Source organism: Crocodylus porosus, unplaced genomic scaffold, assembly GCF_001723895.1.
Source record: "Crocodylus porosus isolate Cpor-Errol unplaced genomic scaffold, CroPor_comp1, whole genome shotgun sequence".
NCBI lineage: Eukaryota > Metazoa > Chordata > Crocodylia > Crocodylidae > Crocodylus > Crocodylus porosus.
The window spans coordinates 90,165,791-90,182,758 of record NW_017728947.1 but is presented as its reverse complement, the minus strand read 5'-3'; the positions used below and the strand labels follow the sequence as shown (position 1 = coordinate 90,182,758).

General features: G+C 40.4%; 1 protein-coding gene across 1 annotated transcript in view; it reads left to right on the top strand.

Annotated features, from left to right (window-relative positions):
- Nucleotides 1–11,847, top strand: part of BTBD7 (BTB domain containing 7) — a 56,403-nt gene extending 44,556 nt beyond the window's left edge. Inside the window, exons 8-10 of the mRNA XM_019552445.1 lie at nt 1,914–2,092; nt 4,398–4,826; nt 8,497–11,847. Coding sequence (XP_019407990.1) covers nt 1,914–2,092; nt 4,398–4,826; nt 8,497–9,312 — 1,424 coding nt within the window. The 3' untranslated portion in view covers nt 9,313–11,847. The remainder of the gene's footprint in view (nt 1–1,913; nt 2,093–4,397; nt 4,827–8,496) is intronic.
- The last annotated feature ends 5,121 nt before the right edge of the window (nt 11,848–16,968 follow it).

The window sequence follows — 16,968 nt, the reverse complement described above, 5'->3', positions numbered from 1 at the left end:
GAAATTCCATGGTAGCTGTGTCGGTAATTCTGTTGGTAAAAATCTTTGAGACCTATAATTTATTCATACAAAAAAAGAAAAAAAAAAACCCAGCCAGAGAGGTCAGCATTTCAAGTACAGGTGTTCTTTGCTGGTGATGGCTCCCTTCACTTACTGTTATATTGAAGGGAGTGTTCTGGCAACTGTGTATGAACAAAAATATCACTAGACTTCAACCAAATAAATTTGGGATAGACACAAATATCAGCAAACTGCACATTGATGCAGGAGCCTATTCCTGGAGCACAAATGGCAGAAAAGAACTGGCCACCTGTGTAATCAAGCAATGACCGTCCTGTGCTTCATTGACTGGTGCCTTGGAGCATATGATTTTTGTCCGGTTATATTCTCCGCCCCGTCGTCCCCCCACACCCCATGTCTAGTGTCCTCTGACATCTGAGCTTCAAGGACATTTGATGAGCATAGGTATTTTTGTGTCGGCAAAATGACGTGTTGTTCTCATTACAGCCTTATTCTGAGGCTGTTTATGAACCTTTCCTGAGCTCTGCCTGCAATATTGAGATTAGGTCCAGCAGATTGTTGGGGCTGCTTTGGACCTGTTCAAGTTTTAGTCAGAATCAGATAATGAAAGAGCTGAACTTAGCTTGTGAACTACTGAATGTGTAAGAATATTGTTCCTTTTATACTTTCACAATGTCTGCCTTCCAGATAAAAATACTCTATATAGTATTCTAAATTGTTTCTGTATGAAAAATTGTTCCAAATTCATGTTAGAGTTGGTAAGTAACCTTTTGAAAAGAAGGCTGATTCATTTTATCCCGAAATCCAGCCTTTTCATGGTGTTAGTACTAGTACACTGAGTACTAACATAATGAAATGTAGCAGAATATCTGAATGTTGAGTATTGGCATAATAAAACGTAGTAGAGGGGATGGCTTGGGACTCTTGAAAGACTGGTAGAGCAGGTCATTTTTACTGTATTGAGCCATGTGCTAGAAATAAAGAATTTGGGTAAAATGGTGCAAACCTTGTAAAATATATGCACTATTGTGGCCTTTCTAAAATTGGCAGCAACTGCTTGCTCACAATTACGTGACGTGGTACTTGTTTCATCTCTGACATATAGATGCCCTTTACACTGTTCTTGCAGTCTGGTCATGAAAATATATTGCCCTTGTGTATTTGTTAACAGACTTGATCCCAGTAGTGCATTTGTATGTGCTTTTTCTCAGATATGTACATATTTTACTGTGGTCTTTCTGTCCCTGGGAAAAAAAGCCATTGCCAGACAGCAGCACAAATGTTAGATGAGAGCGTTGTGCAACAGGATAAATAAATACCTTAAATTATATATAATTTCCTTTTGGAAAGGTTTTTAATAATTTCAAGATGACTGCATAAAAGAGTTTAATTTTCACAGGTTTGTGTTGGCTTAAAACTCATGTAATTTTTTTAATGCATTTTCTGTAGTTATTATTGATAATACATTCTTACGATCCCAAAAGTCTACCAAAAGCATAAAGTATATGCCAAGAAAATCAATGCATCTAAAAGGAACATGCAATTACTGAGATTTAAGATACTCTGGCCAACCAAATCATAAAATTCCTGCATCATAAGGATTTTATAAGGAATACTGTATTTGTGGCTGACTTTTACAGAAATCAGAAAACTGGTATACATCTCTACAACTAGCATGTTCTACCCTTTATCCCATAATGACGTTCCTAAGGCTCTAACCATAAACATGCAAGTCAAACTACTGTTGGCTTAATGCCAGTCAGCTTTAGAAGCATAGTCAGCCTGACATTAATCCTGAAAGTGTAACTGAAACTAGTCACTGCAGTAGATTTCATAGTCTTTTTTAGAACAGTTTAAGAAATAGTCCTGTCCATTGTTTTCACGTCTTTCAGTCCCCAGCCTGCTTGTTGTTAAAGAGATGATCAAACGGCTCCAGGAGCTCCGTCATACTGAGCAGGTGCAGAGGGCATATGCGCTCAATTGTGGAGAAGGTGCCACAGTTAGTTACGAGATTCAGATTCGTGTTCTGCGAGAGTTTGGACTTCCAGATTCGGCTGCTGAACTTCTGCAGGTATGAAAATCCTCTTGGGTAAGACCCCCCCCCCCCCCCTTGATTTTACAGCTGTGCTGTTTTTAAGAGACTTAACATGAGTCTTGGGAAACTGCATGTTTAACGTATGGGGAAAAAGAAGCATTGAGTGTATGCACACTTAAAAACCAAATGCAGCACCCCTCCCCTGCTTTTGCATCCAAACACAAACCTACGCATTACTAAAAAGTCTCTTTGTTGAAAGTGCAAGAAAATGGATATGTTAAAGTGCGGTACTCCATATTGCAAAATGGGTTTGGAAATTGATTTTTTTTATTAGTGAGAGACCTCCTGTGTATGTGTCAATTAGAAGTGCACCAATACATTGGTCCATATCTTATCAGCACTGATAAAAGGAAAATTGACATTATTGGCAGTCAGCTTTTTTGCCTGATGTGACCAATAATGTCACCAATAAATACCATGTGCACGGGTGCAGCAGCAGCAGGTACACAGCCAACCTGGCAGCTTGGAAAGCAGTGTCTGGCTGGTAAGTTGGTTGGGGGGGGAGGGGTGCAGGAGTGGGGTGCCATATTGAGGTCCCCCACAGTAAGGAAGGGAGTTGGGGCAGGGTCAGGCACTGCCCAGCTGGGGCAGGGTGTGGGACAGAACCCCAAGTGGCTTGTCTAGTGGGGGGGGAAGGGTGGCAGCTCCTGCTGCTGTGTGCACCCCCTAGAGAGGCATGGGGGGTGTGCCCCCTGGATTTGTGCATGGGGTGAGGGGAGGCTGCTGCGGGCTAGGGCCGGGGCAGTGCTGGGCTCTTCCTGGTGGGGGCCATTGGGCGGGGGCTGTGGTTGGGGGTGGGCAGTGACAGCACTGGAAAAGGGGATTGGTGGGGCTACAGTGAATTTTGGAGTAGCTGTAGCCCACCCCATAGCCTCCCCTCCCAGTGCTGTTGCCACCCACCCTGAGTGCAGCCCCAGTCCAACCCCCCTGCTGGGAAGAACCTGGCACTGGCCCTGACTCCAGCCCGCAGCAAAAGCCCACCCTTGCCCCATGCACAGATCTGGGGGGCACCCCCCCCATGCATTCCTGGAGGGTGTGCACAGCGGCGGGAGCCTCTCCCCATGTCCTTCCCTGCCCCACCCCAACTGGGCAGCATCTACCCCTGCCCCACTTCCTCCTTCATCATAGGTGCCGGTATGCCTCCCCTATACCCCCTCCCCTCCCTTCCCTTCCCTCCAACAGACTTACCAGCCAAACACTGCTCTCCAACCTGCTGAGCTTGCATATCAGCAATTGGACTGGTATCAGCTGATAGCTTGTTAATAATCAGCCATTGGTATCGGCCCAAAAAATCTTTATCAGTTCACCCCTAATATCAATATTTGAAGAAGGTTAAATTTTATTTCCAATATCTATCAACAATGACATTGATTGGAAAGGCTGGAAAGAAAAGAAACAGAAGTAACGTTAACACTTCCTTTTTGAAAAAGATTGTGTAATATAGAGTGAAATTGTCCAGTAGCAAATCCTATTTACATTGGTGACATATTATTAATATTTCTGTATTATGTATTTATAAATTAATGTTTTAATCTGTCAAGTGCTCTGCACCTCTGACCTTCAAATATTCTCATTAGGGAAAATGCTGGATATCAGATTTTGAAGTTGACAGGGATGTGAGTGATTGTCTTAATATACTATGGGAGCTCCGCTAGGGAGCATCAGGGAACACTTTTCAAATAACACAAGTGTTTTAGCTTTCTGTCACTTAAAATGTAACAACACATGTAAATGTAAAGAGTTCAGCCTGTCCTACACTTGAGCTGATTGACTGAAATGCTACAAAACCAGTGTCCAGGTTTGACTTTACTGAACCAGAGCTGTATCAGAATTCAAGCGAATGTTTGCAACGTTTTGTCCATTGCCACTTGGAAAAGAGCTATACCTATATTGTGCAGAGCATATGCAGTACCTATATTGTGCAGAGCATTCAAGCATGAATAAGGACAGTCACTGCTTATTATTTACTATTTATGTCATTTGTTCTTTCTGCTCCATATAATAGAGGTTTTTAAACTGTGCGGTGTAACTTAACTGACTCCTCATAAATACAAGCAAATAGTAAGCAAGTGAAAATTCAGGTTGTTCAAAAATGGGTCAGGAGAAAAAAAAAGCTAAAAATCAGATGTAGAACTAGCTAGATGCTGATGTTAGTCTCTAGATTGCAAGTCTCAGTCCTGGTCAGTTGAATAGGAAATCTGAGAAGAATGCTTTTTGGTTTTCTAGCTCCTGATTTTTTATTTTTATTTTATTTTTATTTTTTTTTTGCTTTCCCTTGCAGAATCCTCACAAGTTCTTTCCTGATGAGCGGTTTGGGGACGAAAGCCCACTTTTGACAGTGAGACAGTCTGGACGATGTCGAGTCAACAGCACTCCCACTACAGAAACAGTGTTTACAGAATTAGACTCTTTTGTGGCCTTCCATCCGCCATTGCCCCCTCCTCCACCTCCCTACCATCCACCAGCTACTCCTATTCACAACCAGTTCAAAGTGGGCTGGAAACAAAGGGTGCCGAGTCAACATCCTTCACGTTCATTTTCTTATCCATGTAACCATTCACTCTTCCACTCCAGGACAGCTTCCAAAGCTGTTCCACCTGTCTACTTACCTGGTGTGAAAGCAGCACCACCTGATTGCACTAACACTACAGGATTGGGGAGGCAAACAGTAGCTGCAGCAGCAGCAGTAATGGCAGCAGAAAAGCAAGCAGTAAGTGTCTGTCTGTCTGTCTGTCAGTCTGTCATTAATGTATTGAAAAGGGAAATTAAAGTAGAATTTAGCAGTGAAGTGGTTTGGCCTGGTAAGATTGGCAATGGAGATGGCTATATTTTAAAGTGAATCTTCTATATACTGCCCCTTCCATAAAGTACCTACAAAAGTGTGGAGGATGAAGTCAGAGTGGAGGGAGTAGAATTGGTAGACTGAGATGGTTGAGAACTCTGGACAGCTTCTTTTAATTAAATACATGCTCTTTGTCTAGAAAGCTGCTTGGGTCCAAGGCAGAATTTCTGCTCAAAACTGAATAGGGAAAGAACCAGTGGTTTGGGATCTGGGAGACTAGGTTCAAGTCCCTGCTCTGAGTAAGACAGAGTAAGGAATTGAGCAGGCATCTGACATCCCAGATGAGTGCTCCAGTCACCAGATGACTGTGTATCTGTGCAGCAGCAGGGGCAGCACTTTCTGATTTTTATAGGTTTTGCTTGAAATAACTTAGAAAGGTTTTGGTTTCATTTCATATTGGAACAGAAGCAAATGTCAGCCCTACTAGTAGGCTGGAGGGTTGACTAAGTAGCTAGAGGTGGTGTTCTTGCTGTAAGGCTTCAATGCTGAGCACTTTAGATCTAATGTAAATAGACAGTATTATGTAGAGAAAATCCATGGGGAGTTTGAATGCCTGAGGGGCAGTTTTAAATAGGATTCTGAAAGGAGTAAGCTGATGGAAAGTGATAGGAAAGGGCAAGATATATGCACATATAAAGGAGAGTATTTATGGATTAATATTTAAAAGCGAAGAAAATAGCCTCTAAGTTGATTAACTACAATAGAGTAGTTCTGTGTGTGTTTACTATATTAAAAGTGCTACACAAAGGAACAAAAGTAGTTGGGTAAAATGTAATTAATGCAGCTGCATGCTGGATTTGAAAATTTCTGCCAGAAAAGGTCCTAATGCAAAACATGGTTTCATGGGGGTTTTTTGTATACCGAGGTTCTGCTGTTCTGATTGACTTAAATTCTGGACTGACAGAAGTCATCAATCATTAGCTCTTATCATGAAATAAACTATCTTTATGATGGCATGGTATATACTGTAAACAATCTGATGGGGATTATTTCCTATAATTTTTCTCATGGGATTGATTTCCCATCATTCATGTATGACCAGCAAAAAAACATCTCACTTGTATCCCTGGGCAAAAAAACACATCATCATATTGGTTGGCAGTATTGGATGGGAATATAGTAATTGGTAAAAGTACACTTTAAAAAGAAAAGGTTTTGGGCTAAGATTGCTAATTATTGATTCTGTTATTCCTAACTCTTTCTCATATATATATCCAGTGTATAAGATATAGCTGTCTCTGCCATATAAAAAGCCCCATTTAGGAAAAATACTCAGGGGCTTTCTTATGTCTTGATTTTACAAACCAATCCATTTTATATTACTTCAAACTTGCCATGTACATAATGCCATTGACACAGGGTAGCATTTACAAGTAAACACAAAGCCTTATGCTTATTAGCCATGAGGTTGTTAACTACAGTTATGTACTAGTAATTATAACTGCTTTAAATCCATTCATTTATTTTAGCCTGAAGAGTATATATGCTGATGTATACTTCCTTTAAGTCAAATTGATATAAAGAAAAAGCTTGAGTCGTCTCACTAAAAGTAATGCCTAAAAGTTAAATATGGTAGTTACCCTACTGGATCAAACAAACTAGTGGTCCATCTCCTCCAGGATCAGTCTGAACAACAACCAGTACTAAATACTTCAGAGGAAGGTGCAGGAAATGCAGTAAGACAGCTACAAAATAACCAGCCCACAGGGGCATGCTTTTCTTACCCCTGTGGTTTTGGGGTGGTTGTGTTCTAAAGAAAAAGGCAACTTTTTGCAGTTTGTTCATTCCTAGCATAACCTTGTAAGTTCTCATCCAAGTGTGGCAATGAGTTCTGAAACATATGTTTATTGTAAAATTCTCCAATATTTTCTGTGTCCTTGTTCTTGTATTTGAAAAGTTCTGGGCTTTATATGGTCTATTTTCACTTTACTTCATTGATTGGGAAATTTTTACTTGTTACTGGCTTATCATTTCCTCTCTAAAGTAAACGCTTTAAATCTTTCCAATTTATGGAGGTTTTTTCCATGTTTCTATTTTGCACCTTGTCTCTGGCTCCCGTTTGTTTCTGCTATCACTTCTTGTGATTGTATGGCCATATATGAGCACTGTTTCAGGTGAGGGCATAATACTTTCAACTTTTTCTGTCCTTGGATTGCTAGCTGCATTTAATATTTTGTTAGCTCTTTTATTGAAGTCATTATATGTTTAACCAGGGTGTCTCATTGAGCTGGCCACAGGTCCACTTGGTGGATGTTTTTTGGTTTTGTGTTTTTCCCCTGAGTAGTTACAGCTAATGTAGAAAGCTAGAGGCATCTTGTAATTAAAATGGAGTGCTGTTGACTTTACATCATTTTGTATTTTACTTTGTTTTATCTGGAAGACAGGAGGGTGTGTGGGATGGATCTAGCCTCTGGCTAGGTCTCACTTGAGGTGTTGGGATGCTCCCAGGTCCCTGCTGCCCCCCTCCTTCCTTCACACCCATTACTAGGAACCCTGCCCCTATCAGACCCAGAATTGAGCTTACCCCCATATGCCTGCTGCAAACTCTAGGGACCCTGGGAAATAATTTTTCCTGGAAGATTAATTGATGTGTTTGTTGGGATCCTGTGAACTACATACAAGGAAAGAAAACTCAGCACAATTTCTACAGTTCAGCCATATTGCACATGTACTGTGGGGGGGCGTGTAAATATACATAAAATATAAAACCATAAATGCAATTAATCTGCATTTACAAGATATAAAGTATATGCAAAGAGTTGGTTACATTTGTTCTGAGTCTGAAGGACCAGGTGTATCGATTTCTGGCTCCCCCCCCTCTCTATTTTCTCAGCCACAGTATTGTCTTTATGTAGCATAACTCATTGAATATACTTTTGATCTAAATTAATATCTTGTTTAATATTCACTCTTTTAACATTCATTGCTGAACAGTCTACACTTACATGTACATTGTCTATTAAATATGAAATAGTGCTGTGCACATATTGAAATAATAACCTCCCATTTCATGAGGAATTGAGGAAAAGGAATTGACACTTTGCTTTCATAGTGGACAAGGACTGTTCTGTAATAATTATATTGGTTACATTACTCCATGCAACTTCTCAATTTGCGTGACCTTTTCCTTTTTATTACATTTTTTTCCATGGGTAACATGCAGAGTTGGATATTTTCAGAGTTGCTTTTCAGAGCTAATTGAATGGAATAACTTGCTTTTAATAGCTGAATAGTGGGGGCAAGTGTGTAGAATGAAGTACAGGTGCACCCTCTTGATCTGAAAAATCAACTGCTGATTGTACTGGAGCAGCTCCAGCCAATCTGCCCTAATTGGGAAAGCGTCTCACCTGAAATGGCATGTGCTCTTAATCTAAGGAAGTTACTTGTTAAGGCTGTTGTTTCCTGAAGGGGATCAGGAAAGGAAAATTTTATCACCACCAATTACAGAAAGTGATTCTGTAAATTCAGTTCAGTACAGGTTGAAAAATGGAGCAAAATTCAAATGGACTGATTGTTTTTCCCTTTCTTTCTTTTCTAGTGCACTCAGCCCATGTTAAATGAGCTGATGCCCGATATTGCTATGGGTGTATCAACGATGTCTCTGAAGGACAGAAGGCTGCCAGAACTTGCTGTTGACACAGAGCTAAGCCAGAGTGTTTCAGAGGTAGGACCAAGTCCAGCACCACACATTTCCTGTATTCAGACCAGGCACATGCACACTTCTCGAAAGAAACATGCAATAGAGCAAAAAATAGATGCTCGAGAAAATCAACAGGAGTATCCAGACTTCTATGATTTCTCTAATGCTGCATGCAGACCTTCCACTCCAGCACCTAGCAGACACACTCCTTCACCTTCACAAGGCATGTATTTTGGTCCAGATTTGTATAGCCACAGTAAGGCATCACCAGGTGGCTTAAAGTCAGCCTACCTACCCTCCCAGATATCTCCAAAAAAACAAGAGGATTCCAAGAGAGAATATGTGCTCTCCCAAGATGGGCATCAACACAGACAAAAGAATGAGCCAATACACCTCGATGTCTTAGAACAACCTCCCCAGCGATTGGACTTGGCATTGGCTGCCCAGGAAAATGCTGGTAATGGCCCAGTTCACATCAGGGGAAGAACAAAAATGGAAACTGACTTAACATATGGGCTAACCGCTAACAGACCTTCACTCTCTGCATACACCTCTGAGATGCAAGAAGAGCGAGCTGGTAGGAGACTGGCAGATGATGAGCCTCTGGAACATGGAGCACAGAGAAATACTGATTTGGAAAGGGAAGAGGCAGTAAGCAGAGGAAGGAGGTCTCCGAGCAAACCAGACTTCCTGTACAAAAAATCTGCCCTCTGAGAGCAACCTCCACTATTTCTCTGTGCCTAACTAAGAGTTGTAAACCACCCCATTCTTTCCAACTTTTGGCTGGATATTTTTCAGCCAAATTCATGAATGCCAGCACATAATTCATTTTTGTTTTTCTTTCAATATGTTCTTTGCTTTATTAGAGAGAGAGCATGCTATCAGTTTACTTTGGATGCTGCTTCTGGGTTTATTTTGTGATTTGAGCAAATTTTTAATTAAGCCTCCTTTTAAAAAAAACAAAACAAAAAAAACTAGCTGGCACTTTTCTTTTTTACAGTTGGGTAGACTTTTGCACCTGTATATTTTATTTTATTCGTATTAGTTTTGTACTAATACGTTAAACTTCATTGTTACATTTAAAGGACTGTATTTTCATATTTTTGCATTTTACCTTTCACCTACCAGTTCCCCATGTGCATTTGGTTGCACGCTATGAAATGTATTTTCTTATGAGATAGTACCAATGTGTTTATTTTTGAATTATAGGAATTCCAAAGAACAGCACATCAAAATACTACATTTTAAGTAAGATTGTTTTAGGTCTGAAATCTTCCTGGTCCACTACAAAAATCCAGTCTCGTACTGTTCTATTGAACAAGTTAGCTGGTGTGTTTATTCCTCCTGAGATACAAAGTCCTCTCAAACACTTATTGTTGGGATGTTCAAAAGAGCCTAAGGAAACAGCTGGGTGTTGACTGCTTACTTTCCAAGGGCTCCTTTTGAAAATCTTGGCTCATGTATTCTGGTTCGGTTATGAATGTGGAGGACTTCTTGGTCACTGAGAAGTTAAGTAGACTAGAATTACTGATTTGCTCATAGGGGAAGATGAGCTAGAAACACTTCAAATCGATAGCAGTATTGAGTTCTGCTCATCAGGATACCCTTGTGCTAGAGTGTGTGAAGATCAGAATTCAGGATTTGTTCCAAACCCTAAAGCTTCAGGAAGAACAGGCGTAGCATATGATGTTGTTGTCTAAACTGTTAATTTGTTCAACTGAGAGGGCTGTCTCTCTTGTAGAGATGCTGAGGGGACTGTTCATTGCCTTGCTTTGTTCCCGCCTATGGTAAAAACAAAGGGCTTCACTTTTAGTGATGTCATTTAGTGTTTCTTAACACATTTTAAGTGTCTCAAATTGCATAATGAAAATCATTCTGTTCTTGTGAACAAAATCATGGAGTGGAGAAGTAACTACTTTATCTTTATTTATAGCTTTAGCATTTTTAAATTACACTTCAATCATCACTATTTTTAAGCACATGGTGATGAGACTGACTAATATGAACACAGAGAAAAGGATAGTGATTTGTGTTCTTTGTCTTTGTGCTGGGGTTAAACATTTATAAGGATATAGTCATAGTCATTCAAAAGTAAATGCTTGTCAATAGTTATTATACAATTATTTGCTATTCTAGGTGTAGCAAAAGCTGTGGTACCTGATACCATAGTGAATCTGCTAATAAACACCAGATTTTTTTTTAAGAATGATTTCTATAATGAAGATCTTCCAGCAATTGAGGACCTCAGTCTTAAGTGTGAGCTAAAGACTATTTTGATCTTAATACTGATTTGTTTTATTTGAGTTAAAGATGCTTAATTCTACTTAAATATAAATCTTGTTACAATATACTTTTTGTTTCAATTAAGACAGTCATTTCTACTACTAGTCATCTCTCCTCAAAAGCTCAAGGTTTTATGTGAAGTACACAACACCTGTGAGCTATAGCACCATATTGTATTAACGTACTTAAAAGGAATTTCCAACCGATAAAGATAGCATCTGGGTAAGCTAGATTCATGAGGTTTGTGGTGCAAAAAAGCATGATGGTCTCCTGCACAGTATGAAAACTTTGGAAAGGTTCATTTAAGGTACAGCTGTGTTGGACCGTTATGATCAAATGCAATGGTGAGTGTCTAAATCACACAGATTTGTTTTGGTTTTGGAGGCTTGGTTTTGCTTTATTTTTGTTCTGTTGTTTAAGTAGGCTTGGGCCCCAAGCAAAAATATGCACGTTGGCTCCAACCTCATCACTAATATGTTGCTTTCACAGAATTACAGCAGTGTCAAACAATTGTCTTTATAACCTCAAAGAAGATAGGACTGTTTAGTACTGGTGTTTCAGGTTGGGGACTGGGGTTCATTGGTTTTGCTCTATGAAAAATCTAGCACAACACTGTCTAACACTAGTCTGAGCCGTATCTGTTGGTCCCACAATCTCATAACTGCTAAAATCCCAATACAGTCATCTTGTTAGTAAAAGTAAATGATTGTGCTTGTATCAGTTTATATTCAAAGGTTAATAACCAGTCACCATATACATCTTGGCTTTCAACAGACTATTTCACATTCTGTATACCTTTTATCTAAAACTCAGTAGACTTGCTTTCAGGGAAAACTGCTTTAGCAACTAATAGTGCTGTTTGGATGTGGCACTGTGTGCCTAAGTAGTAAATTGTGGCTAAAACCTCCTAGGAATGGCAACACCTTTCAGAAGCTTTCACAGTGGACCCATGGAGGTCTGGCTGGTGGTAATAAAAAAAAAAAAAAAGCTGAGAAGTTTCAGGAAGATGTAGTTTGAAAGCATCTGTGAAATGTTTTCTCCACTGACTTACTCCACTACAAAAAAAACCCTTCATGGCATCGCTGTCTGCTTTCTGGTACATCCAGTTGTCATTTGCTGAGGTCTCCAATGGGCAATCCATGGTGTTGAGCAGTATTCCCAGGAAGAGATGATGTAAAATTCCATATAGTCTGACTGGCTGATGAACCAGTGGCCCAGGATTTTAGTCATTTGTTCTCCTGTCCTACCTGCACTTTGCATTTTCGTTTTGTTCTACATTTTAAAAGTACGTTGCCACCTCCCCCACTACCACACACCTCATCAGTTTAGGCACCTCATCGGTGGGTGATTTTTGTGGCACTCCCAGATAACAACGCAGTCTTTTGCAGATGCACGTAAGGAGGATTGTTGTGTCTTTAGCAGACCTTCCTTGACAAGATGCTGGAATTAACCTTTTGTGATAGTGACGTTTTTCCCCCCAGAACTTAGGCAATGTTAGACCAGACTCTGCACTGGCTTGCATGAGCACACCCATTCAGATGAATTGAATTGCACCCATTTACTCTGATTTCCTGAATTGCGGGGGGCAACATCTATATAACTGAACACAATCCAAAACATGCTGGAAAGAACAGCTTAATGGAAGCTAATGTTCACTCTTCCCCCCTCCCTCCCCAAAAGCAGCAAATTCACAGCAATTTCATACACAAGACACAAGTTGCCATGCCGTCTGCTAGATCAGCCTTCATCCACTAATATTTTCAGTTTATCTATAGCGGATAACCCTTATTTAAATGAACCACTTCCAGATTAGAGGGGAAATTCTAAGATCTCCCGTCCTTGTAAACGGTCTGAATTGGATAGCTGCTTTGCTGAGTAGTTAAGCATTCTGTTGGAAGCTACAATCATTTGTTGATGCTTCTGTCTTACAAAAAGGATGCCTGTTTTGTAACTTAAGTGTTAATTTACTACAAAAGAGCAGTATAAAATGTATACAAAAGCAACATGCAGGTTTTGGGGTCCCCCCCTTAATGTTGCAGTAGTTGTATATGAACTGTCTTGTGAGTTTGTGTTGGGGTTGGGTTGTTTTTAGTTTATTTTCTTCATCAATGTTAAAAGGCTGAAAATTAAAAAGGCTCTGACCCTTCCCATTGCAAGCCTTAGTTTTGGTCTTCGAATGTCTCAACCGCTTATGTTCTTTAGTTTTCTTTTGAAAGAATAGATGTGCTGTAGAAGCACCAGTGTTTCTGCTATTTTGAATGCCTATTTCTATGGTGGAGGTGATGCTGAGCTCTGCTGAAGGCAGGGAGCAGTTAAAAGATAAAGGTTGGACTTGCAGTTTCTGTAATTATCTGTACTTGGGAAGGTGGTGTTGCCTTCTGCAATGTTACATTTTGTTTCTTGTCCTTGTGCTGTTACTGGTATAAAGTCAAGTGCCTTCAATGCTAAAGGCTCAGAAAATTTTCTTAAACTGACTTCATGTCCTATGCAAGTGTTTTTTCTACAACCTGCATAACCAGTACTTTGTAAAACTTGTTTACGCTTCAATTGTACATAGTGTTTTTTAAAATATAGTATTTTTATTTAGGTACCTCCAAACTTGAATTCTAGTCTTGTGTGATGCATTGTAAAACAATACATTTCTCTTTTGAGTACCATTACAGTTGTAAAAAGGTTTTCACTGGTTCTATTTTTCTACTGTTGCTGAGAAGCATGTAACACTGACTTTATCCTACATATAGTTGGCATTTCAAATAAATGGCTTATATAGAATGTGCTTGTATGAGGTGTCTTCTGTTTAGCCACACAAGACCACCCTATTCTACATCTGTCTGCTTGCTGCTAAATGAGTGTTCCTGTTGCCCGATTTGGTAGAATATAGCATATTCTAACTGCCTAAAATAGCAGACTGGCTCTCAAAGTTTTTATAATAAATTCAGTGGAAAAACAAGAAGGAGCAAGAGTTTGTCTTAAAAAAAAATAAAAATAAAAATATGAAAGATCTTAGAAAACTAGTTTTATGGTTTCTTCACTTCAAAATAGGATATTCACGCAGGATACCAGGAAAGATACAGATGCAATGCAGACTAGTGCAAAATTGGGAATTTAGAATTGGAATGATATTCAGAACTCTTGGTAAAGGCGATACCTTTTATTAGTTGTTACGTAGCCCATCAATAGATAGAATATGAATCTATAAATACCATGCTCAAGTAACCACTTGGGAAGTGAGCTTTCCGGACTTTAACAGAGTTGAGCATTATCTTAAGTCAGCAGTGGCAATTGAAGGCAATAGAATGACCCATTTTAGTATGATTTAGTAAGCAGGACATGTAGTCCTTGATCTAGACAGTACTGAGCAGAACAGTTAGAAAAATATGCATTTTACTTAGAAGTATGTATTTGAGGAGCTTACAGTTAACCTAGATTTAAGATGTATTAAAATCAGCTTCGTATAACCATGGTATTTGATTACTGCAGCCATAGTTTTGAAATATAAATGTGTGACCCAGGCTTTCGAGTATAGCAATACTTGGATGTTGCACAATAGCTGGCTCTAGTTATTTTATGGCTTAGGTTAGTTTCCTTTTCTGTATGATGCCACCAGGCATTACCAAAGATTTTTTTTTTTCTCTTTTGGGAAATGTAGGGGCAGATTCCAAGATAACAAAGAAAAAAAAATTAACTGGGCTTACTGTTATTGCTAGCCTTATTTTTGGTGCTGCTCCAGCTTTTGTACCTGAGGCAGTGATCCAGCTGCTTGCAGTGTGCACACTTTCACTGATCATTTCACATAAACTGCACTTCATTACTTTAGATGGAGTGCCTCAAAAGCAAAAAGTCATGTTTTCAAGTACACTTGGTTATACATGATATTCAGAAGTAGAAAGGTAGCTACTAGAGCTGTGTGAAATTTCACTGCCAGCTTTGTTTCGATCCTGTTTCAGCCTGTTCTGAAATATAGTTGAAACAGCCTCGAAGCAAAACGAGGCAAGTCAAAACGTTTTGCTGTTTTGACATTTCACCCATAGGATATAATGGGGAAGGACAAAACAGCCTATAACTTCGTCGTTTGTCTTGATTTGGATGAAACTTGCAGGAATGGTAGCCCCTTCTGAACCCAGAATCCCTGCACCTGCGTCCTTGACAGGTGGCTGCAGCAGGGACTAGCAGGCCTGCAGCTTTTACCCTGCAGCACCTTAACACACACACTGTCACCCATGTCACAAGTTTTGCTTGTCTTCAGCTTGAGATACAGTTTCCCCCAAACCCCTGCACCCATCTCTTTGAAACTTAGCAGGCTTTTTGGCCTCCACAGGGGCTAGCATGCCTGCAGTTTTGACCACTCTGTGGCTTAACACATACACGTGACACAAGTTTTGCTTTCAAAACTTTGGGGTGAAGCTTCCCTCTAATCTCCTGCACCTATCTCCTTGAAACTTGGCAGGCTTCGTGCCCACAGAAGGGGCTACCATTCCTGCAAGTTTCATCCAAATCAAGACAAAATGACGAAGTTATAGGCTGTTTTGTCCTTCCCCATTATATCGTATGGGTGAAATGTTGAAACAGTTTCACCGTGGAACAGAACAGCTGTTTCAAATCGAAACAAAATGGAACGCTGTTATGTCGAAATGCTGGTCGAAGCAGAACGCTGCCATTTCGCACAGCCCTAGTAGCTACCGTAACTGCCTTCAGTTTGGGGTTACAATCTATCTGCAGTTCTTCTGGAACCTGGCTTCTTGCAATAGTTAATGATCTAACTCAGTGGTTTCCAAACTGCTCCATGGAGGCTGGGGCTCTGCAGTTGGTCATCAGGGGTTCCACAGAGATTGGGGAAGTGGCAGAGCCAGCCAGGATGTGGTGCACTGCCGTTGCTGGGCCAGGTCTCCTAGCTCTGTCAGTTCACACAGCCCACAAAGCCAGGTCTAGGGGTTTGGTGGCAGAAGTGATATGAAGTGGTTCCTGACTTCAGGAAGTTTGAAAACCACTGATTTAATTGACATAGTTAATGGTGCTTAATCCATTTAGTGCTGTCACCTCCAGAAAAACACCCCATGCTTTAAGATGGACTCAAGTTTTTGCTGCTTGGAGCTTGGGGGAAGGGGCTGGGGTAGTGACTTGCACAACAATAACCCAGGGGGGCTTTGGAATATGTGGTCAAAATATATTTTGCACTGGTGTGTAGGAGTGCATTTTAGTCTGGGGTCTCGTGGTTACCAGTGTTGTGGGGGCACACTGAGGCCCTCTTACCGAATCATGATGTTATCAGACTCCATAGTAATGGGAGGGGGGGAGGTAATCTACCTTCAAGAACCATTGTAAAATTAAAATTTCCTTGGAGTACAGTCCACATGCAAGATAGGAACATATTAGGTGTGTGACAGTTTCCCCCAACATCAGCTACTGGTAATTAGGCCTATGCATTTTACATGAGGAAGCAGGTACTACAGCTTCCACAGAAGAAGCCTTTGCCAGAGAAAATAACTGCACAGAGGACAGCACAGCAAGCACATGGGGCTCCCTAGCTGCTGGCTTCCCCTAGCTGAGAGCTCCTGCTTGACTGTCACCTTCACAGTCACAGCTTTAGGTTATTACTAGAAAGGAATGGAGAGGCCAGCACCTCCCCTGGGCCTCAAAGAGAGTGGGATCACATCTGCAGAACTGCACTGGTTTGTGCTACAGCTGCTTCCCAGATTCCCACATGGCACAACTTCCAGTTATGAATTAAGATGGTAACTGGCACTTTTGCATTCAGATGGTAAATATTTCTATTTAGCAGATCAATTGTCTGGTGGAAATTTTACACCTAATGTGAAGATGTTTATTGACATCAACCAATTGCCATGAATGACCTAAAGTGCAGGGGGCACATGGACTGGGATAAAGAATTTGGCCAGGATTTCTGCAATATCAGCTCTGCTTGCAAAGGTAAGTGGTTGTGGAGTTCAGAATCTTGAGGTAAAAAAAACTCTCTCTCGGTTCGTTTTCTTTGGAGGCTCATTGAATAACAAATTCTTAGGCACACATTGTTGGTGAGACAAAAGGTATATATTTGCAAATAGGGTCAGAGGGAGAAGACAAAAGATC